The sequence below is a fragment of the Lissotriton vulgaris genome, chromosome 3_1 (genome assembly GCF_964263255.1).
Source record: "Lissotriton vulgaris chromosome 3_1, aLisVul1.2, whole genome shotgun sequence".
NCBI classification, from domain to species: Eukaryota; Metazoa; Chordata; class Amphibia; order Caudata; family Salamandridae; genus Lissotriton; species Lissotriton vulgaris.
The window spans coordinates 508,369,715-508,396,974 of record NC_141689.1 but is presented as its reverse complement, the minus strand read 5'-3'; the positions used below and the strand labels follow the sequence as shown (position 1 = coordinate 508,396,974).

Here is a 27,260-nt window from a genome sequence, read left to right as displayed (position 1 = left end):
TGGGTACCTCAGGTTCTTGGAGAACCTACAAACCCTATATATCCTGCAACAAGAAGGATCGAGCAGATGTAACAGTATATTGCCTTTGTAATTCGGACATCGTGACAAGAAGTTACAGACGAAAAGCTGTCACAAATGGCTAATTTTTCTAACTTATTTTTAGTATGTTTTTAATGTTAAGTTTCTTGAGAAAACCTTGAGGTACCTATAAAAATGGCCCCTGATTTCACAACTTTTGTCTTCTTTTCAGAAATGTATAGCTTTCCGTGATCAACTATGGGTTTCACACCAGTTTCCACCACAAACTGGAAGCAGGCTAAAAGCGCAAAAATGACAATAAATAGGGGTACCTCATAGAAAAATGCCAAAACTGTGGTAAAAAACATGTTTTTCATTTAGCCCTGCTTGTTCCTGATAGCTGGGAAATTGTGATTTTAGTATAGTACATCGTTTGTAGATGCCATGTTTAGGGAGAAACAGACATTTTCTTGTACAGTTTTGTTCCTGATTATTCCCAAAATATCCAAAACGTAACTATGTTTTGGCTAGTTTTGTCCTCTTTTAGAGAATGCAAAAACCCTGGGTACCCTACAATCCCCATGATGTTGAGAAAAAATAGAAGCTAATATGGCATGGATACCTTATGTGAAAAAAAGGTTATGTAGCCGTGAGAGTGAAGTGCGCCGAATAGCTAAAAAAGTGCTCTCAACTGGAGTAGAAAAGCCTCAGTAGTTAATCTATTAAGCAATGGGCGGGCTTTACACCCACTGTAACTTAAGAATGCCTCGCAACAGACAGGGCATGCGCTGCCACTAGGCGAGCCCTAAAAGTGCTGCCATGTTATACCAGATTTCCATATTGTGTGTTTTACAGATGCCAATTATCAATGATCTTTCCACTCAGAAATAAACACATTCTTGTTATTTTTCTTTTTTATTTTTTTTTTATTTTAAAGTATTTTTATTGAAAATATAATTTGCATGTACAATATAATGCAGTTTGACCCATTTACTTGGAATCAAAGAAGCACACAACTCTTACATCTCCTTTGTTTCAAAGTGTCAAATGCAGTTAGCCACCTCTTCCCTGTAACATTAGTGGCTGGCTAAGTTTCGTGACAGTGCGAGTGAGAACTAGCTTCAAAAATCTGTTCTAAAAATGACCACACATTTGTGTTAGCTGCCAAAGTTGCATTTTTCCCCGCTCATGAAAAAATTAAAGATTACCTTGATAAAGGGCTTCGATAATCTGTGTGTTGTGTATAATGTGAGGAAAGTATATTTTCTTTTGAGCCATTTTCCCCCTTTTTTTCGGCATATAACTGAGGAGTCTGGTAAAAAGGTGAAAACAAATGGTATTAACGCTTTCCCTTCCACGTTCAAGTGCTTTTCTACGTCTACTCTGCTCAATACGTTAGGAGAGTGTGGGTGTTTGAGGGATTATGGGAGATATCTTTGAAATCTAGAATACATCTGTCAAGGGGAAGAGCAAGGCACTTACCCTGGAAATCATTGATGAAAACTTTACATTCTTGTGACCGCCGTGAACACTTAGACCTTTCAACGAGGAGCTGGTGACGCAGACAAACTTGACCGGCATGTCAGTCTGGGCTGTTCACACAAGCATGGGTGCCCCTCCCGTTCCCCCACGCGCGGGCAAATATTAATGTTTCATTGAACGGTCTGCGCTTATGCATTATAAGTCAAACGTGAAACTAAAACCAGAGAAGTTAGCGGTCCAGCCCGCATGCAAACCAAATAAACTGTACAGTTTGGGATCTTGAAACTGTAAAATTATGCAAGAAGCTTTATAAAAAGAAATATGTTTTTTTTATCTCTGTCACTGATGAAGTTTCATGATATAGAAATTCCTTAGGTGTAAAGCATTTATGAAGCCAGTATTTTCACTACCAGACTAGTAGCGTTGCCGTTTTTATTTTGTTGGCCTGATACGGCTCATGATTTTGGTATTGCCATGGGACGTTCAGTTGCATTACAAGCATTAAGAAAGTCAGCCCATTCTAAAATGGCCACATGTGCATGTACGTGGACATCTTGTAATGGATTTTTCAGGCTCCTTCCCATCTATTCCTGTTCATTACTAGTGCTCAGTGATGATTGTCCATCCTTGTGCAGTGGCACCTTGTCACTAGTTCCCGGTATCAGCGGCGACTGTATCAAATATTCATAACTAAGTGGAAGGTGTACAGAGAGCACATCTTAATATGGTGCTGCACTTTAAAGAATCTGGAAGTGTCTCGTTGAGACTGGGGAGGGTACCAATTGCTGTCACTTCAGCGTTCTGAAGGGACAGCAGTGCCATGTATCTCTGCAGAGTGGTTGCATGTTACCTGCATTTGTCTAAATAACTATTGCTCAGATCTGTTGCTTCCCTATGCCTTACCTTCTTCACCTTCACCTACTCCTTACATTCGCTTCGTCTTCCCTTCTTCACCTTCACCTACTCTTTCCTTTCCCTCTGCCTTCCATTCTTCACCTTCAACTACTCCTTACCTTCCATTCCCTTCACCCTACCTTCTTTAACTTCACCTACTCCTTCCCTTCCCTTCTCTTCACCTTACCTTGCACTTCCCCTTCCTTCCCCTTCCATCCCATTCCCATCCCTCCCCTTCCTTCAGGTTCCCTTGCTTACTTTACTTATCTCATTATTTAACATCTTGTGTGACATAAACCCATAAAGTGCCACAGAGATGACTTGAAAGTAAAATAGAAACTAACGAATAATGAACTGTGAAAATAAGAGAAGTTCATGCTCATTATCGCTGTGACATTTTGATGTGCTCACGTGCGTCCCCCCTCCCTCAGCATAGACTGATTGCATTGTACTCTTTAGCCTAAGGATAAGGCAATCTGTAAAACAGCTACAATAATGGTGCGGAGCATAGAACAATAACCACTTGACTGCCATTGTTTCAAACAAAATGTACATCATTCAGTTCTGCCACTTCTCATGCCAAATTTACTTTCTTAAAGCGAAAGTATCACACATTCTCAAAATAACTTGTGAATCCGAAGAAGATTCCAAAACAAAAGATACATATCTTGAACCAGTGGTCTGACTCAACAATCCTACACAAGCTGCATCATATGTTGTTGACCTTATAGCCACTGCAAAATATTTGCATATTACTTTGTCTCCCAAATGAGCCAATGCCCTTACATCCACATTTTGTGTGACATCTTAAATAACTGTAGACCAACCCTGTGGGCTGAATGTCAAATGTTCACACCTGACTGATGAATGTGAATGCTATAATCCAACTGTGATGTGATGTGTATTTATATATATATACTTCTTACAAACCTAAGTGGTCCTTGGCACTCCAGTATTGTCGTCCTTAATGGGTCTGTCCACGTTGTTTTTGAATAAGTCATTAAGGATAAGGATGTTCCCCGAATGCAGTCCTTGCTCTCTCCTTTGTTTCCTACATATTTATATATACAGCTAAGTGAGGAGAATCCAGAAAAAAAGTCTTCACAAGCCCACTGATCGGTTTGCAAAAGTATTTTAATCTCAAGGCAGAGAAAAACTAATTTCGACTACGTCTGTGGTCAAGGGCACATATATATATTCAAATATATATATTCACTGAAAAAACCATAGGTTTCACACCAGTTATAGTTAGGAATTAGCATTTAAAAAACCTATTAAATTCACTGAAAAAACCATAGGTTTCACACCAGTTATTGTTAGCTGGAAGTTTTACTCGCATAAAACCATTGAAATTCCCACGTTATAGTTAGATGGACTCACTATAACTTGCGCCTGCAATGCACTGCTGATGACGTCACATATTACATCACTCATGACAACACTGATGACACCATCCAGTGAATGTGTGTCTTTCTGAAAAATAAATATGTTTTATATATGTATATATAAAAGTTGATGGAAGAATAAATGTTTAAATAAGTGTCTAAATGGATGTTTTTTTTTTAATTGATTGGTTAACTGGCTTATTAAGTGTATCTTAGTGAATACATATATTAGTGAGTAATGTTTAAATATTTAAATATATGTATTAGTGTTTCACTTTGTTTATAAGTGGCTGCATGGGTTGGTGAGTAGCTACATGTGTAGGTATATGGGTTATTAGATTTTTTTTAGTATCAGTATGAGTGTTTGTATGGTTTGGTGGGGGTATTACTTATCACATAGATGCATGAATGACTGACTCTCTCTTTGTATGTGTTTTGAAGACAGCATATGTGCAGGACTGTATGGGTGGATGAGTGTGTATATGTGTGTGTTGCTGAGTGAATGACTGTCTCACTAGTGCCTTTATCAGTAACTACATATGTTTTAATCTAGTATATGTGAATATTGATGTATATAAGTGAGTATATGTGAGAGTAAGAGATTGTAAGAGTTCCTGTTTAAATAAGTATGTGTTTCTATAAGTGATTGTTTAAGAGAGTAAGTATGAGCAAGTTTCCTTAGAAGTAAGGTGGTATTGTGTGTTTAGCTGTATAAGCAAATAAATGGATGTTCAATAGTTTACTTGCATGTGTGAGTATGTGTGAGAGTAACTTTTGGATGACTGTCGGTGTGTAACAGGATGTATAGGTTTATCACTACATATGATGAGTGAGTATATGTATGAGTGACTATATAGAACTGTTGGTGAATGAGTGGATGTGTATATAGATGGTGGAATTATTGAATTGGTTGTTGTAACTGGTATGTGTATCTCCATTTTTTTGAAAATGTTAATTTCTATTTTTGAATATGTGTTTCATGGGTTACATTACACTGAAAGGAGGTCTGTCACTCTGTCACAAGGATGATGTCATCAGTGATGTCATGAGTGATGTCACTGACCATGTCATGAGTGATGTAATATGTGACTTCATCAGCAGTGCATTGCACGCGCAAGTTATAGTGAGTCCATCTAACTATAACGTGGGAATTTCAATGGTTTTATGCGAATAAAACTTCCAGCTAACTATAACTGGTGTGAAACCTATGGTTTTTTCAGTGAATTTAATAGGTTTTTTAAATGCTAATTCCTAACTATAACTGGTGTGAAACCTATGGTTTTTTCAGTGAATTTACTAGGTTTTTTAAATGCTAATTCCTAACTATAACTGGTGTGAAACCTATGTTTTTTTCACTGAATTTCATAGGTTTGTAAAATGCTAATTCCTAACTATAATTGGTGTGAAACCTATGGTTTTTTCAGTGAATTTCATAGGTTTTTTTAATGCTAATTCCTAACTATAAGTCCCACTTTATAAGTAAGACTGTTAGCGCTCTAGTTGTTCTTTAGAACACTCTGGTACATTCTGTCATTGGGCTACAGTTGGGCTACATCTAGCTGATATTTGGGCTACATTTGCTTTTTTTGTCTCTGGTGGCCATCTTTGGGCTACATTGGGCTACATTTGGGCTACATTTGGGCTCTAACATATATATAGCCCAATGTAGCACAATATATATTTTTTTCAAAGTTAATTTTCGTAAAAACCACTTGAGAATAGCAAATGCACATTGGGCTACCAATCCCTACTATTTATCCCAATTTCTTTTATTTTTTGCTATGAAGCTCTCCCGGTGCTCGCCCCGGGGTGCGCCCCGAGAGCGTTCTTTCATAAAGAGCCCCGGGGCGCGCTCCGGGGAGCGTCCCGTAAGCGCCAAAATCGCGAACGAAAACATGATCGTGACGTATCGCGTAGCCGCGTCCGCGTGATACGTACGGCGTAAGCGCACCCGGAAGCACTCGAGCGAATACGATCGCGCAACGTAGGCGTCCGACGCACTTATGCGACGCGCCCCTGGGCGCGCCCCGGGGCGCGTCAGCGCGTCGGGTCATGTGACCAGAAAATAACACTTTTCATTGGTTCATAACAGTTTTGGTTTCATAATGATGAAGCCCCTGGTCATGTGACCTGAAAATAACACTTTTCATTGGTTCAATAATTAATTTTTGTCTGAATTTTGAGAAACCCACCCATTTCTCTCACTATTGATTTGCACTTGGAGAGAGCAAGAGGTGTTTTGTGAATTATCTACTCATTAATTTCCTGATCTACAGCAATGGCTGCAAGGGAGTCATCCAGCAGTGATTCAGATGGTTTTGTGCAAGAGGACCCTCCTCACCAGAAAACAAAGAACCACTTCATCTGGAAATTTTATGACATCCCTGAAGGACAAAAAAAAGTTAATGCAAGTAAAGTAACTTGTAAAATATGTGGCAGTATTTTATCCAGAGGCAATCCTCTAAAAAAATATAGCTTTGGAAATGCCAATTTAATTAGGCATGTCAAAAGAAGACACCCAAAAAATTATTCCAGGGAGAGTGTCAGGGAGCTGGCAGAGAATGCACGAAGAGATGGCGGCAGCACCTCCACTGGTGGAGCAACACCTTCAGGAACAACACGTGCAAGAATGGTCCCTAACGTGCAGCCGGTCTTTGCAGGCATAAACTTTTTATGCGTGGACTGTGACGAACTACTCTGTTATGGGGAGCAGAGCGTTGAACTCATTGCAATAAAGAGACAGGAACACCGATGCTCTCCCCGTCCCTAAATGTTCTCATTTTTTTGCTCCTGTTGAGCAGTTTTTGAATCCCTGTTTTTGTTTTTCCCCTGTAAAAAATCCCAAAAAATATAAAATCATTTTAAAAAGTATAAAAAAAATATAAAACAACAAAAACAAAAACAAAAAGTTCTTTTCAGAACTACCTCCAATTTATAAAAAAATGCTATTTTTTTTTTTTAAAAGTGTCATTCTTTTTTCTCCATGGTACGCTCCCCGGTCCGCTCCCCGGTGCGCGTAGTGGGCGCTCCCCCCGCGCAAATCAAAAAAAAATTTTTTTTTTGCCCCGTGGGGCCCTTTTATGACCCCCACAACAAACCTAGGGGGTCAGGGGGGGGGTGTACCCTGCCCCCTTTTGCTCATTTCCCCCTTTGATTTTTACCACCTCAATCCTACCAAGGTACAAGATGGCGGCCGCTGCGGACTGTTTAGAATGTTTACAGACACCCGAGAGCCAATCAGCTTTTCATACGCAAGTCGCGTGGCGCGCTTTGAGCGCTCCCCGGTGCACGTACCGGGGTGCGGCTCTAGATAAATATATTTTTTTGAACCTAAATTACTCAAAATCCACTGGAGCACATATCTTGAGACATAGCAAAGGCACATCGGGCTACTAGTCCCTACAATTATGCCAAGTTTGGTGTAAATCCATTCAGCCGTTCGGGCTAAAAGTGAAATCGACCGCCCTATGGAAATTAACATGGGGAAAACGCGTTTTGGGACCCCCCTTTTATCCCGGCCCCCGCTTTACGAATCCCCCCCAAACTTTCAGGGAAGGACCGGAGCGCGGCGAGACAAATTTGAGGAAATTTTCAGGCAGATTCGTCAACCGGCGCCAAAGTTATTCCAAATAGAATTTTGAGATTTAACATTGAAAAAAATCCTAACTATAACTACCTACTGGCGACCGCCAGTAGGTAATATAGTACGTATATATATATATATATATATATATATATATATATATATATATATATATATATATATATATGTGTGTATACAAATATACTACTAGTGGTCACCAGAAGGTAGTAATAGTTAGGACGTAGTTTCCAAAGGAAAAGCATTTTTTGTTTTGCGAATAACTGTGGCACCGTTTGATCAATCTTCTTGACATTTTCAAAACTTTTCAAAAGTTTGGTGCTCACTTGAGCAGCTGTCTTGAAAGTTTCGGGGTGATCCGTCAAGCGGAGGCCGAGAAAAAGGGGAGGCCCAAAATGTGTTTTCCCTATGTTAATTCACATAGGGACTTTGGGAACAGGTAGAGCTCGAACCACTGAATGGAATTACACCAAATGTGGCAGAAAGGTAGATATTGGTACACAGAAGTGCCTTTTTCTAATTTGGTGTAAATCCATTCAGTAGTTATGGAGTTATTAAAAGACATTCAAATTTGCATATATAGAGGAACGTGGATCCTCCGAGGATCCAACAGTCCCTTTGCTCAAATCTGATTGGCTGCCAACACTTCAAGCCAGGAAGTGTTGGCAGCCATCTTAGGACTCGGCAAGTTAAGAAAAAAAAAAGAGAAGGGGACAGGGTAGGAATTCCCTGATCCCCTATTCCTTTTGGGGGTGTACCAGGAGCCACGCTGGAGCAGAAGTCTCTCACTGGATAAAAACAAAAAGCGGGTCCCGTGATTCTCAATTGTTTAGCTCCTGGGTGGGTCAGGCTTACTGAATTGATATAGGAGGGGGAGCTCGGGCTGGGCCCTGAGGGATGGGGTCCCAGGGCCAAAGTCAGCCAGGGCAGAGGGGTTGTGTGGACCCCCTACCCTATTAATTGGGTCCCTGGGCATAGGCACACAAGGACCGAAATCCACCCTGGGAGGGGAGCCCCCTCCTCCATTTAGTAATGGCCGCGCTCCGGGGGCTGGATTGATGAGACATCGGAGTCCCCTCCCCATTTCTCAGCCACTCTGCAGAGGGGCCTCCTGGCGTACTACCGGTTGGAGGAGTAGCTCTACTTGGCTGCTGAAGGTCGCTGGGTCAAGAACCCCTATTGTTATGACAAGTAAGTCCCCCACAGCCGAATTGCAAGTGCCATTGATACTATGTGATATTTGTGTATTTAATTAAGGCGACAACACTCTGATCATGTAAAACCGTATTTATTGTGCAGATTATTGAAACAATTTCTGTTTGTTCTCATGAGTATTTGACTAACTTAAGATGGCCACCGTTTATTTTGACTCTTTGGTCCGTTGGTCCTTCTTCTATGTTCACTAGTAACTTTATCACTGTGGTTTGGTCTTTGCAATTTCTACACGTGAACAAGCCGCAAGGCGAAATGCGTTGTGTGGAATAAACCTGTGTTCCAGCATTCGTGGTATTGGACTCATTTTCCTGAGAGCGTACGAATGAGTTTCGAAAAAGGATTTTGACACATATATATTTATATATATATATATATATATATATATATATATATATATATATATATATATATATATATATATATATATATATTTTTTTTTTTTTTATTTTTTATTTTTTTTTACAGAACAATATTAAAAACTCAGTAATGTGGTAGATCTACGTTTTAGTAGCTATGTGTATTTGTTGTCTTCCTCCCCTCTGTCCTCCAAATTGTCATTTCCCAAATTACCCTTCAACAATTGCAATCTCGGATGTTCTCTTCACTTTTAACTGTTGATTAAGTTATTTGTCTGTGTTTTCTTTCAACCTGAGCCAGAAGTATGTCTTTAGTAGATGTATTTGTTTGTACTGTGAGTGCTTGTCTATTGTGGATCCCAAGCCACTATTTAGCAGTTGATAAGTAACACGGTGCCTTCAGCTGCATCTAACCTCACCCCGTTGCAGAAGGTCTCCCAAATTGGTTATTAGAAATTGTTCTTTGAAAAGTGTCAGTTATCCGTCAGATTTTTTACTGTATGTCTTGACATATAGTGCAGTCAAATAGATGGGCGTTGGTACACATGGTTGTTTTTGCGCTTCACATGTGATATAGGCATCCTCATTCTTCCAAAAAACACACGAGATAAAACCCTGGGATAAGTGTGCTCAGTCGTAGTAGTAGTACCTATGTTCTCCCTTGGAGAAGCCTGCACCTTTGAACAACATTTAGTTAAGGAAAAGTAAAGCAATAAAGAGGGCTGCCACACAATAATGGAGGTTTGCAAATTGGTTAAACACAAGTAACCAATTAGCGAAAGAAAAATGCAGCTTTGTACTTGATCACTTAATGTGTTTTCAGAACTTTCGTGTTTTCATGAGAAACTAAGAGTGGAAGGGTCTAATGCTCTCTTCTTGTATTCAGCAGGTCTCCACGACAGAGGTGCGGCTTGGGCCAATGAGACTGACACAAGACCCTATTCAGGTAGGGTTGTATTATTTGTGACGATGATGTGAGTTAATCCATGACTAGGGAATAAATGTTCATGAGAATACAGGACATCACAGGCACATGTGAAATCTGTTGGTGATGCAAATTGTTTGAAGAAAAGGAACTGCGCCTTTTAGTTCCATTTCACCATGTGCTGGAGGAACACAATCCAATACTCGCAAATACATCTTGCAGTGCATCATGTGGTGCTCTTGCAGCGCGATTACACTTACTGTTACACGTCTCTGTGAATTAACAACAAAACATTTAAAATGGGAATAAAATTAGATTATACGAGGCATATTCATATGCAGTTTGTACAAAAAGAAAGATTGTGCTCTGTTTGGAGTTTTACTAAGAGGGAGTTGGACATTTCGTATCCAATTTACAAAGGTATACAAGAGTGTGTAACAGGGTACTGCTGTAGTACTAATTCCTGTACTCATAAATGCTTTGGTGAATTGATCACCAAGGGCCAGATTTGTCAATATTTGGCGCAACGCAGCAAGATAACTTGCTGCCCTGCGTCAAATGGAGAAATCAGGAAAGCGCCACCTATACTAATAAATGGCACATTCCTGCATTCTCTCTGCTGATGCACTGTCTCTTGCCTAGTGCAAACGCAGGCACCCTTGCACAATGGTGCAAGGGTGCCTGCATTGCAGGCAGGATTGTTTTTGTGCAGGAAGGAACACCTTCCTGTACAAAAACAATCCCAAATTGCAGCACACTAGGAAAGAGGAAAAAAGGAGGAGAAAGAAAGGTGTTAAGACAATATATCGGAGAAAATATATGGTATGCACAAAATATTGTGTCATAAATTTTGCAGCCATAATTTTTGTGAATGTGAGATTCTGTAGGTAAGCAAAGATTTACTATATATACCTCCACATATTTGCACCTTTATGATATACATATCTTCAAGGCACTTAGATGTGAAGTTAAGAATAGTAATCTATGCTTAGCTGTTTGCACTTACCTTCTCGATATTTTGTTAATTGATATTTTTGATACAAACATCTGTACACACCATATTTCTGTTTCCAATGTCTTGTCTGTTATCCCAAAAATTATATTACTCCTCGTTGTGCCTCTATTTGGAAGGTGTAAGATTTTTCGCCTTCCCAGGTTTACTTGTCTTGGTAAATCTGAGAATAAGCCAAATTGCATGGGTGGATATGTGGGAACACCCTCTCATTCCCAAGTCACCCCTTCCTGGCGAAAAGCAATATAAGGAAGTGACTTGAACTACCTTGCGTTACTCCAGCTCTACCAAGCCACCCGGGGCCTCACAAGGTGGCTTTCCATGGCTTGGTAAATTTCACTTAAGGATTGTGTTTCCCCTGCATCGCACTGTGTTGTAATCTTGGGCCCTACTGTTTATAGAAATATAGGGGGTCATTAGGATCGCGGACGGACTTGAGTCCGTCCGCGACCCCAGAGCATGAGGGAACGTCCGCATGAGCTGCGGCGTTCCCTCTGTGCAGATTTGGATGTGACCGCCAGGGTGGCGGTCACATCCTCTATTTTTAGCATTGCTGCGGGTGGAGCTTCAAGCTGCACCCGCAGCAATGTTAAAAATGCATGCACAGCATTTGCGTGCACAAAGCGGCAGGCACCGCGCGGTGCCTGCTGCATTGTGCACGCAAATGCAGGGGGTACCATAGGTACCCCCCATGTGCACCCCCACCCCCCACTACACCTAGGGGCCCGCAACGGGCCCCTGCAGTGCAGTTACACATGCTTTTCCACGGCGGAAAAGCCGCCGCGGAAAAGCATGTTCCCAAGCGCATCCTAATCTGGCTGAAGGTGTCTAAGAGACACCTTCACCATTTTAGTGCTTTTCCGCCGCGGTTGTAAGCCAGCCGTGGCGGAAAAGCTGCGGACCTAAACCATGACCCACCAGCCATCCTAATGTGGCGGTGGGTCCTGGTGGGTCCGCAGAGGATTTTCCGCATCCTCTGGGCCGGCGGTGGCTTCCGCCGGCCCGGAGGATGCGGAAAATCCTCCATCATAATGACCCCCTAAATGTGTTCTTTTAGTGATACTTTTGTTTTCTTCTAAAAACCCATGTATCTTTTGGAAATAGGTTAACCTATTCAGAGTTGTAAGTGTAAGTGGATTTCTCAACTAGGAAAGAAAAGTGCATAACCTGTTTCTTTTCAGTTTTTATTTATTAAAGAAGGTATTGTTTTGAGTGACATCATGTAATGTCAGTGTCAAATTGTCTATCAGCAGACAGTAAATTGCCTTGCAAATCCGTCTTTGCATCCTTAAAATTGGAGGGATCATTCATAGCAAATGGAGCACATCTCATTTGCAGGCACACATCAATTACCAACAACATTCTTTCAATTCTAGGGGTTCCTAGTTGAATGATTTGGAGTTTCTAACCACTCTATGGATGGTCTGCCAGTTACCACATATACAAATGTGGCACTTCAACAAATGAATTTTCCTGTTTTAATCCAATATGTACTCCACAGATATTAATAGCATGATTAACCTAATCCTAGATGGCGGCAGAGTGCATCCAGGTCAAGAGAGAAAGCCACTGGCATATTCTCCTCCTGAGCAATCCGTGCATTGAAGTTTTACCAGGAGCATTTTCTGTTTTCTTGTTTCTACATTGCATATCTTGGTTACTATTTGATATTTCGCCACCCGGTCTGAAGTTTGAGCTTTTGAGGATCAGCCTTATCCTTATCCTTCTGGCAACCAGTTTGGCTGTGGCAGGGTCAGTTTGGGATGATGCCAAGCTTCTTCAACTTTAAAAATGACTGTACCCACCCCTTGACCACTTGGCATACTGGAAAGAGGGTAAACATCAGAAGCCTGGCTTTGGGGCATTGTACCACCGTTGATCACTTGATTGCTGTGAAGCCTTGCTGCTTCTGCGCCTGCCCATTCAATGTGATAACTTGCTCTGTCTCTGTTCACTAGGTCATTTGTTAACAGGAGGATGAATGATATACTAAATCTCTAATCACGCTCTTCAGTGCCATGCTACCCAGTTTCAGTTATTAAGAGGACAGTCGAAACATAGGGAGAAACTCTTTGGGTTACTGGCAAGAGGAGAGGAATGTACTTTTTAGGCCTCACCTACGCAGTGCGCATGCGCTGCATAGGAAAAAGACCTTTAGTAATTGACACAGCTTTGCGGGCAAAAACGTGCACGCGTTGCATTGCTTTCAATGGCAACACGTGCACGTTTGGCGATTCCCTTGAGGGAGCGAGCAGCGGTGCCATATGTTAGCAATTATTGCCCCTTGCTGCTTGCTTCCGCAAGGGAATCGCGCAGGCCCCCTCCTCTCTCCCCTCCCCTGCAGCCGGTTGAGGCGCGCGCTCTTGTGCTTGTTTTCTTTTCTTGCAGCTCTTACTTGTTATGAGATGCTCTGTCCCACGATCAGTAACCTTCTCAGTGACCGTAACTTTCGTTAAAGTTGCGCATCGACCGCTGTGAGAGGCATTCCTTGAGGTGGCAACTTATGACCGGGCAGCAGGCGACGAAAGATGCATTATTTCCCGGTGAGCCCTCCACTTGCCTCTGAACCATGCGACGGACGCTGCAATCAGCATCCCTGGGGAACGAACGAGCTTTGGGCACAAAAGAGATGTTCAACCTCATAGTGTTCTTACTATGTGCTATGTCACTTCCATTGTGGCTGTGAGAAAAGGCAGATGGACTCTGTCTGAGTACTTTTCTATTCCCTTTTACAGATGCATTTATTTATGTGCCAAAGTATGTGTCTGCCACAGCGACAATTGCTCAATGTCACAACATTACGACCTCCCACCACCATGTTGTATAAGGCAATGCAAGTACATCAGAGCAGCCGTCAGTCATCTGTCAGTTGTTATCCCAGGTCCTCCATAGCTCTGTCCGATCCCCTGCAGAACAACATCAAATGTCAGCTGTCAATAGAATTTAAACAAAACGTCATAAAATATAGTATATGGATGGGAGATGTTATGTAGGGGTTATGTGTAGCAACATTAATATCCACCTCAAGCCATGGTCAAAGACGGCAGAGGTGGCTGTGCTTCCCGAGTGCGGTATCCTCCACTGCCCTATATGCTGCCCTGCCACCATACTGCCCATACGACTCACACAGCTGAGTGCCATTCCCTCTGCAACACTATAATTGCTGGAGTGGGATGCCCTTTGAGGCATATGTGTGGCCTCCGTTGCACCCATACCTTGAGGGTGAATAGCAGCAGCAAGCAGCACCACCTGACTCCATGACACACAACTGGTGGGTAAATTGGGTTCTTTATCACTCCTTAATATTCAATCTGAATTTGTAGGGCACGCAGCACACAGGGACTTGTGGGGAAGGGGCGGGGGGATGCACATCTTGGCTCAGTGGCTCGTGCTCGCCGTTGTCACTGTGACTGTTTATGTGCATGCCGGAGCGTGCAGCGCGGGGCACTATGTGTAGCGGGGGGTGCAGCCTGCAACCAGCAACCTGCTGAAAGTATCTCACGTTCCAGGCACACGCACTGGAATAGTTGGACAGCACATGCTAGTGTTTATTTGCTAAGAGCAGATGCTATTGTCTCTCCGGGTCTTCAATTATTCGTTCCCGGTGCACACCGCTCCGTCACTGCAATACATCCTCCGAAGAACAACCCCTTTAAGGTGATATACGAATGTACCGGCAGCACACTGAGGAGGTGAGTTGGGTCTTGTATTAGAGTCATTTGGGATAGTGTTTGTTGAGGTGAATCTTACCATTTTGTTTTCATTTAGGGAGATTCTCACCTGGCTCGCAGCTCCAAAGTCGGCAGCTCTGGCTGTATTGCCACATCTCCCCAGTTTGCTCATTACATCTCGCATTTGTACGGCTTTCAATAACACTTCATTCCCATAGAGAGTGCCACTGCCACGTCATTTCAAGTTAATCATAAGGTTTAAAAATGCATGAATTATAGCTTTATGTTTCCTACAGATCTCTCAGTCTTGCACCCCAGGGTAGCTTGCAATCCCCATATCGATGTAGCTTTATGCTGTTGCTTTCCATTTTATTCTGAAATTTTTTATTAATTTAGCTCCTTACAAAACCATCTTGAAAATATTTATATAAACACATTAATTTGAACCTGCTTCACATGTAACGCAAGGGAAAGCTTCAGTAAGGCCAGAAGGGCTGGATGAGTGTCAGTGAGTCTCTGTGCAGGGCTCACAAGAGGTCATTGGGGGCCTCACCTCCAGCCACACAGCGCGACTCCCAGCTCTAGGCTGTCTCTTCTCTTCAGTGAAGTGGGAGGGGCTGCATGAGAGTTAGTTGCCTGTGCAGCAGGCAGCGCTAACAGATTCCAGGCGTCACAGAGTCACCTCGAGGGTGTCTGTGCCTTGCGTCTCCATGGCAGGCAGTCTCTCTGCCTGTGTCAGTAGATGCCCCCCCCCCCCCCCCGCCTCAGGGCGCTAAATAGTCAAGCAGCTGCTGCTGGTCTGTGGGTGTCTGGAGCACATGGTGTAGTGTGCGGGCACCTGGTAAAGTCTTTCACAATCCGGGTGCAGCATGTAGGTTTAGGGCACTTGAGGTGCTGCTCGCAGTCTGTTGGCTGCAGGGGTACAATGTGTCGTCTTTCGGCAGTTGTGCTGTAGTGTGTAGTCTTTTGGTGAGTTTGTACAGTTGAGCTGCCCTGCAGCATTACATCTCTGGGCAGTAGTGATGCAGTGTGTAATAAGACATGTTCAGTAGATTTGGGCAGTAGGAGTGCGCTGGTTATAGTCGTAGGGCAATTGGAGCACTTTGTGTAGTGTTTACGTAGTACAAGTGCAGTGTTTGGTCTTTGTGTAGTTGGATTGCTGCTTGTGGCCTATGGGCGGCCTGCAAATTTTTAGGGCAGCATGGCACTTTGTGTAGTTTTAGGGCATCAGGGGTGCAGCGTGTAATCTTAGGGCATCAGGGGTGCAGCATGCAATCTTAGGGTGTCAGTGGTGTTGCGTGTAGTCTTTGAGCATCAGTGGTGCAGCTGGAAATTGAAACAAGCATTGGCATAGCCAATAGGTCTCGCCTTTGGAACCTTATAAGTGTTTAGCCATGCAACAGTTGATGTTGCTGCACCGAGGATGTTGTGCTGGATAACTAAACACTTATAAGTTCCCAAGGTCGAGACCTATTGGTAAGCTGTCCTGTTTTCAGTTTCTATTTTTGGTAAATTCTGGTGGGGTTTTTTCAGTGTTTTCAATATCTTAAAAAACGGTTGTTATCAGTGGTTACACATTTTCACGCCACTAAAAAAAACTGAAAAAGTGTTTTTCCGGTGTTTATGGAACGTTTTGCTTTTATCATTGCTTGCTTTCTGCACTGAAAAAACATGGTATATAGACAGTGTACGTATAGCGTATATGAGGTCCAAAGAGATTTTTGCAAATTAATCTTATTGTAGTACACCATAGAATACTTCTTCAGTGAGTCTTTGGTCATGTGCGCTCGTGCTTTCCTTCCCATGTAAACTTCTGTGAAAAGGCCCTCTCAGCATTCATAGCTCCTTGGGCTGAGAACCGTCAGCTAAGGGACACAGTTGTGATGACTCTTTCTTTGATGCCACATAAAGCACAAATTTATAAATATTTGCGTTTTAGTTCCTGGGCATAAGAAAACAGTGCACCAGAATTGACTAAAAAGTCAATAGCATCCCTCATTAACTCTGAAGATTATAAAGATGCTTTCAGCATACCATCTAACAAGTGGCAAGGATCTCCTACAGGGAATCACTTCAGCTCGGTTATCAATTTGGACAGGTCATCACATACATTTTTTATATAAGTAGCTGAATCACTACAAATACAAACAATATCACTACAATCTTTGTTGAACTTGGAAAGAACCTTTTTTGCAGAGCATAACAAGTGACACTGAGTTCCATGTTTTCCAAAAGTCTGGTGTCACGTCTTCACCACTATCCCAGATGCTTGGTGATATATATACTTGTCACTATACCTTGCATTTAATGTTTAAAGCCTGAGGTGTTGGCAATTCACTTACTATCAATACTGTCCCACTAGAAACTATGGTTTGATGTATTAAGGGGTTTTACCCATTCTCTGTGAGTAAATGTGATGGCACATATTAGGAAAGATTTTTATGAAACTAGCCGTTTTACCTATCAGTGAAAGAATCAAATGCAGCCAAAATATCAAATGTGAGTTTGATATGTCCTGATTCTCTACAGTTTATAAAATAATTAAACTAAACCTAAAACATGAAACTAAACCCTGCATCTTTAGACCAAAGGCCATAAAACTGAAAAGAGTAAAAGGAAGAAGAAACAATATTTTAGTGGCATCCCTAAAGAGCAAAACTCAAGCAGAATAATGTTATCCAGTCTTTCTTACTACTAGCTTGTATAACAACGTTACATTTTATTGACCCCTTCAGTAAGAACAAAATGACTCACTTTTTTTTCCTTTCTTTGAATGGCATTTAGTTTGTGGTTGTGCAGGTGTTTTTTCAGTGTTTATATGTTTTCACCGGTGAGGGCTATTTTTCTTTCAGTGGGGTTTTATCAGTTATTATAGGTTTAAACCTAAAACCCCACAGCCTACCTATTGGCTATGCCAATACTTGGTTAGTCAAGGGACGCTGAACCCATTTACAATGATCGGGTTATTATTGAGGATGGAGTACTATTTTAATAGAATGTTTTTGTCTTGGTTCCTCATAGTGAGTTGTTGTTATATTGCTTTGGTTATTTTAGTTTGTCATTTGAAACGTTTCTGTTAATTATTCAAATTTCATAATGGTTGTGTCCAGCATGTTATTTTCCGTAGCGGGTTGTGAGTTTATAGGGAAATAGGGTGGGAAGTAATTAAATTGTAATTAATTAAATATTTTTATTTATTTATTGGTATTCATTTTAAATTTATTATTAATTTTTAATTGGTAATAATTTATTAATTAATGTTTTTTAATTGATTAATTGTTAATTATGTTAATTTTCTTAATTTATTTTCCGTAGCGGGTTGTGGGTTTATAGGGGAATAGGGTGAGAAGGAATTAAACTATAAATAATTAAATGCCAGGGTGTCAAAGCAGTTGGAGATCCATTGGTAGAGGTTGCGCACTGCAGTTTTGGCATTTGTTAGCGTTTGTGCTGAGGGAGTTGACGAGAAGTTCTTCGATGGCCTTGATCCAGCTGCAAGGCGGGTGGGATGATGGCGGTGGTGTAGGGTGGGCATGGTGAGGACGGTAAACAGTCATAATATCGATTCCAAAATATAGAATGGACATAATATCGAAGTAAAAATATATATATATATGTTTTGTATGTTAGTATATGTGTGAAAACTGTATAATAATCTTTGTAATGTATGTTTAATTAATTTTAAGTAATTAATCTATGGTATTTAATTTTTGCGTCATTTAATTCTGTAGCGGGTTGTGGGTTTATAGGAGAATAGGGTCGAAAGTAATTTAATTATACTAAATCAAATATTAATTTTTAGCAATTATTATTTATTTTTAATTAAATTGTGCTTTTTAGTTCTGTAGCGGGTTGTGGGTTTATAGAGGAATAAGGTGGGAAGTAATTTAATTGTAATTAATTCAATATTTTTATGCATTTATTGGTATTCATTTTGAATGTACTGTTAATTTTTAATTGGTAATTAATTTTTATTAATTGGCAATTAATTTTTCTTAATTGATTAGTTGCTAATTATGTTAATTTTCTTAATTTATTTTCTGTAACGGGTTGTGGGTTTATAGGGAATAGGGTTGGAAGTAATTTAATGTAATTAAGTAAATATTATTTATTGGTATTGATTTTAAATTTATTAGTAATTAATTTTTAATTGGTAATTAATTTCTATTATTGGTAATTATTTTGTATTAATTAAATATTTGATAATTATGATAATTTTAATAATGTATTTTCTGTAGTGGGTTGTGGGTTTATAGTTGAATAGGGTGGGAAGTAACGTAATTGTAACTAATTACATATTACAAATTATTTTTGTGTATGGATAATTAATATACTAATAATTGTTAATTGGTAGTAATTTGTATTATTAATTAGTTTTTGTTATTGAAAATTAACTAGTTGTTAAATAATTATGAATAGGTAATTAATTTTTAATAACTAATATGTATTTGTATTTCTAATTAAGTATTACATAATATTAACTTGGTTATTAATTTCAATTAATGCTTTATTGGAATTGATATTGAATTTATTTTTAATAATATATTAAATCATTACTTTCCCTTCTGTTAAACTCACTGGAGTGGGAATTGTAATTTGTACCCTTCCACTATCCAACGCTTTCCCTACTGTTGCACTCTCTGGAGTGGGAATAGTATTTTTTACCCCTATGCTACAAAACGCTTTCCCTACTATTGCACTCTCTGGAGTGGGAATAGTATTTTTTACCCCTACGCTATCCAGCGCTTTCCTTACTGTTTCAATCTCTGGATTGGGAATAGTAATTTTTACCCTCCCAATATCCAACGCTTTCACTACTGTTGCACTCTCTGGAGTGGGAATAATAATTTTTACCCTTACGCTATCCAACGCTTTCCCTACTGTTGCACTCCTTGGAGTGGTGCACTCACTGGAGTGGGAATAGTATGTTTTACTCCTACGCTATCCAACGCTTTCCCTACTGTTGCACTCACTGGAGTGGTAATAATACATTTTACCCTCCTGCTATCCTACGTTAAAAATATTGTATATTGTTTATTAAAATTACGTTAATATATATGTATTAAAAAATAAAATTGTATTTTTTTTAACTTAAACTAATTATATCTTAATTTTAAGGTTATTTGAGTATTTTTAAGTATGTTTTAGTTAATTATATTTATTATTTCATTAATTTTAAATTACTTTTAAGACATTTAAAAAAATTCGATATTTTGACTAACTATATTTTTTACAGACTATATTTTTGATTCGATATTTTTGTACTTACCTGTTTGTAGATAGGAATTCAATATTTTTGCATTCTATATTTTAGCGATGATATTTTGGGAAGTCTATATTTTGTCATTCTATATTATGTCAGTGATCCGGTGAGGACGTGATGTATATAATAATGGTCGGAGGTATAGCTGTAATTGAAGTTCACGCTGGCGGGGGAACAGGTGCTTGGGTGCTGGGAGGCAAGAGGCGCTGGTGTCCTGATGTGTCACAAGGTGCGTTTGCAGTTTTGACAGATGCAGGGTGCAAGGGTATTCTTCTGTGACGCTAGATGGCAGGTGGCATGGCATCCATGGTTGAGGGCGAGGAGGGTGCTTGCGTCATAGCGGTGGAGATGGCCGGGCAGACACAGTCGGGCTTGCTTTTGGCTTCCCTTCAGCAAGTAGTGCTGCAGGGGGGTTGGACAGCTGGGAGGTGGGAAACGCAGGAAAGGACACTGGTGGGAAGCGGGTGAATGCAACGAGGGAGAGGATAGGGAAAAAAGAACTACAAAAAAAGCACAGGAAAAACAAAGCCGAACACAGGAAAGATAACAAAAATAAAGAAAAAGGTAGGAAAGGAACGGAGAAAGGCAGAAAGAAGAACGGGATTAGCAGACAAGAGGGACAGGAGGGCAGTCAAGCTGTAGAGCAGTGATGCTCTACCACTGGACCACCAGGGATGAGACGCAGTCAGGAGCCTGCGCGGGGAGGAGGGACTCAAACACCTGACCTCCGTGTCGGAGGAACCAGCAGCAGCAGATGGGGACAGCAGCAGCAGCAATGAGACAGTACAGCCCTGTGGAAAGAGGAAGTCCACTAAAGATTAGTCCCCCGTACACCCAAAAGCAAACTAACAGGGGGCAAGGGAAGGCAGCATCACCTGGTTGCCTCTTCCCATCTGACAGTGGCGACCAGATTCTGTGTTCCCCAGTTCCCCAGCAGGTAACAGCGGATCAAGCTGCATACCCAAGGGCCTGAGTCAAAACCAGGCCTCGTGCCCCTGTCATCCACTGCCACCAGTGGCTGTTCTAAGCAAATTGAGCAAGTTAGTGGAGTCCCCCACCAGTCTTGTGGGGTGCCCTCAGTGATGCAGGTCAGCCACAGCGCAGGGATTGCTCAGGGCATGGTGTGCGTCACCCACAGGTGCTAGGCCTGTGTCCGACCCACCCATGGGCCTCCTCCACTACGCGTCCCACCTTCTGAGCTGTGGTACAGCTCAGGGGCCTCACCCTCCACAGTGTCCGGCCAGCACACCATCCTACGTCCTGTGATGCAGAGAGGCGCGGCACACCATTGATTATCACCTCCGCGCACCCCGTGGTAGTGGTGGATCATAGTATGCACTGCGGACCTCCCTACGTGGGGCGCAGGAGCGCCTCTACCGTTCACAGCTCCAAGGGGTGCAAGGTGGTCTTCTTACAGAGGTTAGCAAGGTGTCTCCATATGACCTGCCAGATGTCACCACCAGGTTAGGGCGATCGCCGCAACTTAATGTCTACCGCCACGGTCCAGCGACTCAACAGCACCTCCGCATCCCACTCCGGGTCCTGGCCCAGCAAGGTCTCCTAGCCCCGGGGACTGTCCGTGCTTTCAAGGTCTTGGATGCCATGGTGTTGCAAGGAGTGCACAATGAAAAGTGATGCATTACTGGTTTGGCACAGCGATGCGCCTCTTTTCATAGATATAGCCCTGAATTTACTCTTTCAATGGGGCTCTGGCTGGTCATCCTGGCTGTTGGGGGGCTTGGCGAGGGGTGTTGATCTGTGCTGCACTTGTCCCTGGCTGCTCCATTCTGCATGCCATTGGTGTTATTTCCTATTTTTCATTGGAGGTGGACTTATAGGCTATGTTTACCTCTAGAGGCAAAAAAAGTCATGTGGGGCTGACTAATGTGAGTTTTTTTGCCGCTAATGGGCCTTTCGTCAGTTTTCGCCCGCTAACGTCAGAATTTGTATCACCTTCATCCTAGTACTACCGGCAGTTTTCATTGCAGCTACCTGAAACAATCGCCATGTAGCGACATATTGTAAAACAATTTAGAAAAATGAACAAAAGTAACCGGGTTCCGTTCATGAATACATGAAACAATCTATGAGTTAGCACTGTAGAAAAACAATTCATAAATCAAACTTTTTAAAAATATTATTTTTATTGTCAATCTTTTTTCTTTTCTTTTATCAAAAAATATATATTTCGTGAATGGTTATTTATAGGACACATACATTTAATAAACACGTTCTTGTTTCTAACAGTCTATCTACTAACATGTAATACATAATCTGTATATTTCAACAATCGGTACATGACCCACCGAAAGCAAATTGATCACAAAAACTGATAGTAGTATACAAATTAATCAAGAAACAAAGATCACAAGGTCACTGGTAATGATGTGCAGAACAAATCACCAACGCGTTTCGGCCAATGCCTTCCTCAGGATTTCTGTTTTACCAGTAAGTGCTCTCTTGTTTAGTCTTGAAAAGTTTTTTCAGACGGGTAGGTATACTAGATAAATGTAATCTGGATTGGATATAGACACATATGGTGCGTGGATTCCTTTTGTTTGAATATGTTTGCCCTTCCACCTGTCGCGATTCTGAGGTATATCTGTATGAAAGTATCCTGAGAAAGTGCCCAGAGGCTTATCTTTGTTTTGTTTATAATATTGACGGAAGCTGTCACGTTTTGCACTGCTACCGCTCTGTATTGATATAAAGTCAGGGCTTCTAGGTCAAATAAGTAATGTGGTTCCCATGTTTTCAGAAAACGTTGCCTCTTAGAGCCTCTAGGTCTTGCCTCTGGATCACTTATTTGCAAAAGGTCGTGGACTAAAGTCCCTCTCATCGCGTCCCGCATCAGACATATTGTAAATACATCACTAACAGGGCAACAGTTTTTGGTGATAGGTTTTGTTAAGAAACTACCACTAACTAGCGTTAGCGTTAGTTAGCAGCAGTTCTTCTACATATGCCCGTTAGATTGTTAGGGAACAACTTCAGTGGCGCCTTCTATGGAACGCGGTAGTGAGGCTTGGGGGAAGGATACAAAAGATCACTTACTTGATTATGGATGCAGCTTCTCCTCTGCCCTATTCTCTTCCTAGCTCCGGGCAGCACACAGGCTCCCAGTAGCAGTCACCACTGTATAGTTTTTAGATAGGACCTAGTTATCATTGGAAGAGTTTTTTTGGTTTGCTAATAACGTTGGCTCATTTTCACGAATCTTCACACAACTTTCCCTATGCAATTCCCATGGGGATTTTTGAACAGTGCTGCTGCCCAACCGGCTGAACGGAATTACACCAAAGTTGGTAGAAAGTTAGATCTTTACCCAGACCTTGTGCTTTTGGTGATATGGTGTAAACCTATTCATTAGCTTTTAAGAAATTAATATTCAAATTCTATAGATATTTCAGGCCCTGGAAGGAAGTAGTATTGTTTACTGTAAAACCAAATTTAATAATGTTTAACTCAATGTTGAACAGAAACCAAATTTGCTGTATTGTGCTGCCAAGGTGAATAGACGGTGCAGAGACATATTTACTTAGATTGGCTTTCTGCTACACACACAAACTGGCTGCCTTGTGTGACTCACCACCATGGTGTGCAAATAAGTGTGTGTTGTCTAGCATAGAATTTGTACTGAAAGCATACCCTTCTTGTTAGAAATTGGGTCTCTAGTTGTCAGGAGTAGGCACCTTGTCCAAGTATTGACCTCAGTCCAGGGGCGGCTCCTCCATTAGGGCGGAAGAGTGTCACCGCACTGCTTTCTTGCAGTGGGAAAAGCAGAAACATAAAATGGTAAAACTACCATTGTATGTTTCTGCTTCTTGCACGGCGAGAAATCAGAAGGGTTTGGTTGGGGGCGGGTGGGTCTGGTCTAGGGCAGGGGAGGAGTGACTTGCCCACTGCTGAGGGTGCTGACTGTGTGGTCGTCCCTCTGGGGCCGACCAAACCAGTCATACACACTCTGCGTTTTCTCCATGTAGGCTGCATGCAGCCTACATGGAGATATATATATATATATATATATATATATATATATATATATATATATATATATATATATATATATATATCCTACTGGCGGTCGCCAGCGGGTAGTTATAGTTAGGACCGAGTTTCCATAGGAAGAACATTTTGTTTTCTGCATGTTAATTTCCCTAGGAAACTTTAGACAAGGCTACAGGTCGAACGGGTGAACAGAATTACCCCTATTTTGGCAGGGAGAAGGGTTTTGGTGTAGAAAGCCCGCTTTTATTTATTTGGTGCAAATCTGTTCAGTAGTTTTTGAGTGGCTGAGATGTTACGAGCAGGAGCTTGCTGCTTATTGGCTGCGAGCACTGCGAGCTGTTGCTACTAGGAAGTGTAGGCCCCCATTTTGTGATTCCGTTGAAGCGAGTAAGGGGAAAAAATGGCTAAAAAAGTTGGAAAGGAGGGTAGAAGCACTGGATCCTCTGTGGGGAAGTGCGAAGCGAAGTAGTCACTGTTACCGGTCTGAAAGTGTGGTGCTGCTCAGAGTGACATGGTGCTGATATGATATGGTGCTACACTCTGGTATGAAACCGAGAGCCTAACCGTGAGGCCATTGCTGTAAAGTGATGTGGTCTGGTCTTTGTAGCTTACATGTGCAAGTAGTGTTAGTAGGCGTTTATACCATACAGGCAGTGGGAAGCGAACTACTGACCGGTACCATGCATTTATACTATCCTGGAAGTGGGCAGCGAAGTACTCACGCCTACCGGTGTGAAGAGTCGAGGATCACACCGAGCTGATTGGTGTAAATTGATGGGCTCTAGGCGCTGTAGGATATTAGCCGATGTAGTATAAGTGTGTAAGTAGTGTTAGTATGCGTTTATAGTATATAGGGAGTGGGCAGCGAACTACTCACCCCTACTGGTGTGAAGACTCTGGGATTAAACCGTGAGCCTAAATTGTGAGCTCATTGCTGTAAAGTGATGTGCTCTGGGTGCTGTAGCATACGTGTGGAAGTAGTGTTAGTTTGCGTTTATACAATACAAGGAGTGGGTAGCGAACTACTCACCCCTAACGGTGTCAAGACTTGTGGATGAAACCATGAGATGATTTTCACAATAAACTACAGACAAATGTTGTCAGAAAAAGAAGACTTATACACTCAGTTATTTATTTGAAAAAAAAGTAACCTTTATTAAAACACACTTAAATAGAAACGTTTGTTTAATAGAACAAACAGTATAATATAAAAAACGTGGTTTGGACTCCAGTGGAAGCACCGTAGAAAACCTACAAGACAAAAATGAAACATAAGTGTGTGTGCTATGTGGAAGAGGTAGTCCGAATGAAAAGACGATAATGAGAATAGGAGGGAGGGGGAGTGGGTGGAAGGGAAAAGGGGAGGGAGAGTCAAAAGAAGAGAGGGAGGATGACACAGCGTCTGCCTACTGCACCCAGCCCATAGTGTTTATCCTCCTGTCACCCATTTGTCTGCCAATAAAAGTTGAAAAACATACCGTGTGCGGCGCCTCAATTGTGGTGAGTTTTCAAATGGATATATAGCAGTCGGTTCCAGATCGTGAGACGCCCCACCGCGGGATGAGCGGCTCCTGCACGTCGATGATGATGAGCGACAGAGGAACGGTATGACCACTTGGCAGGGTCATACAGGCGGGGACCCAGCCTTTCCTGGAACAGCAACCTACTACATGATTTTAAACCACTGGGGGTACAGCGACATACCACTATGGGTATTAAACAACTAAGACCATAATGCAGTATATGTGGATACGCCCACTGGGGCGGGACTACCTTTTTAAACGCTGCAAGTGCGGCGAGAGAACTTCTGCGGCTGTTTCCCTAACGAGATACCAGTGAACAAGGGCGACTCAGCCGGAAACACGTATGGACATTGATGTGAAGCTGGGAAGGGGGTCACTGTTTCCCTGCATATCCTGCCAATAAAAGGTGAAAAACATACCGTGTGCGACGCCTAATTGTGGTGTGTGTTCAATTGGATATATAGCGGTCAGTTCCAGATCGCGAGACGCCCGGCCACGGATGAGCGGCTCCTGCACGTCGATGATGACGAGCGACAGAGGAACGGTATGACCACTTGGCAGGGTAATACAAGCGGGGACCCAGCCTTCCCTGGAACAGCAACCTACTACAGGATTTTAAACCACTGGGGCTACAGCGACATACCACTATGGGTATTAAACAACTAAGACCATAATGCAGTAGATGCGGATATGCCCACTGGGGTGAGACTAACTTTTTAAACGCTGCAAGTGCGGCGAGAGAACTTCGAGATACCAGTGAACAAGGGCGACTCAGCCGGAAACGCGTATGGACATTGATGTGAAGCTGGGAAGGGGGTCACTGTTTCCCTGCATATCCTGCCAATAAAAGGTGAAAAACATACCGTGTGCGACGCCTAACTGTGGTGTGTGTTCAATTGGATATATAGCGGTCGGTTCCAGATTGCGAGACGCCCCGCCACGGATGAGCGGCTCCTGCATGTCGATGATGACGAGCCACAGAGGAACGGTATGACCACTTGGCAGGGTCATACAAGCGGGGACCCAGCCTTTCCTGGAACAGCAACCTACTACAGGATTTTAAACCACTGGGGGTACAGCGGCATACCACTATGGGTATTAAACAACTAAGACCATATTGCAGTAGATGTGGATACGCCCACTGGGGCGGGACTAACTTTTTAAATGCTGTAAGTGCAGCGAGAGAACTTCTGCAGCTGTTTCCCTAACGAGATGCCAGTAAACAAGGGCGACTCAGCCCGAAACGCGTATGGACATTGATGTGAAGCTGGGAAGGGGGTCGCTGTTTCCCTGCATATCTTGCCAATAAAAGGTGAAAAACATACTGTGTGCGGCGCCTCAATTGTGGTGCGAGTTCAAATGGATATATATATATATATATATATGCACACACACACACACACAAACACAGTTCTGTAGATTCGCCAGCGGCATCCACTCTTCAGGGGGGTGGTGCAAGTAAGCGGGAGCAGACCCTGATATAAATGCATAAACACATGCAGGAAGTAATAGATCCCAGAAAAGCCTCGCACTCCACAGTAAGATTTAAGAGCATGTACATTTATTCACAGCAACACGTTTCACTCAATCATGGGCTTCTTCACAGCCAACAAAACATACGCAGTTGTGCCCAACCACCCTTAAAGAAAGTACACAATGACAAACAACGAAGGGCTTGGTCAATGTTGCCAGGTACATAGAAAAGTTATCATTAGCAATTTGCAAACTTTTTTTCTTACAATAGATTGTTATAAATTATTGCAACACATTTTGCCAATTTAACAATTATGTCAAGATCCAATACTTGTGTATGAAAAACATTAAATGATAAATAATCACTTCAAACAATTCATCAATTTTGTAAAAGGTACAAACCCCACATTGAGAGGGTAAGCCATATCAATTCA

At 41.9% G+C, this 27,260-nt stretch overlaps 1 protein-coding gene across 1 annotated transcript in view; it reads left to right on the top strand.

Annotated features, from left to right (window-relative positions):
• Nucleotides 1–27,260, top strand: part of PDE8B (phosphodiesterase 8B) — a 1,129,923-nt gene that overhangs the window by 408,353 nt on the left and 694,310 nt on the right. The window contains exon 3 of the mRNA XM_086960753.1: nucleotides 9,838–9,897. Coding sequence (XP_086816879.1) covers nucleotides 9,838–9,897 — 60 coding nt within the window. The remainder of the gene's footprint in view (nucleotides 1–9,837; nucleotides 9,898–27,260) is intronic.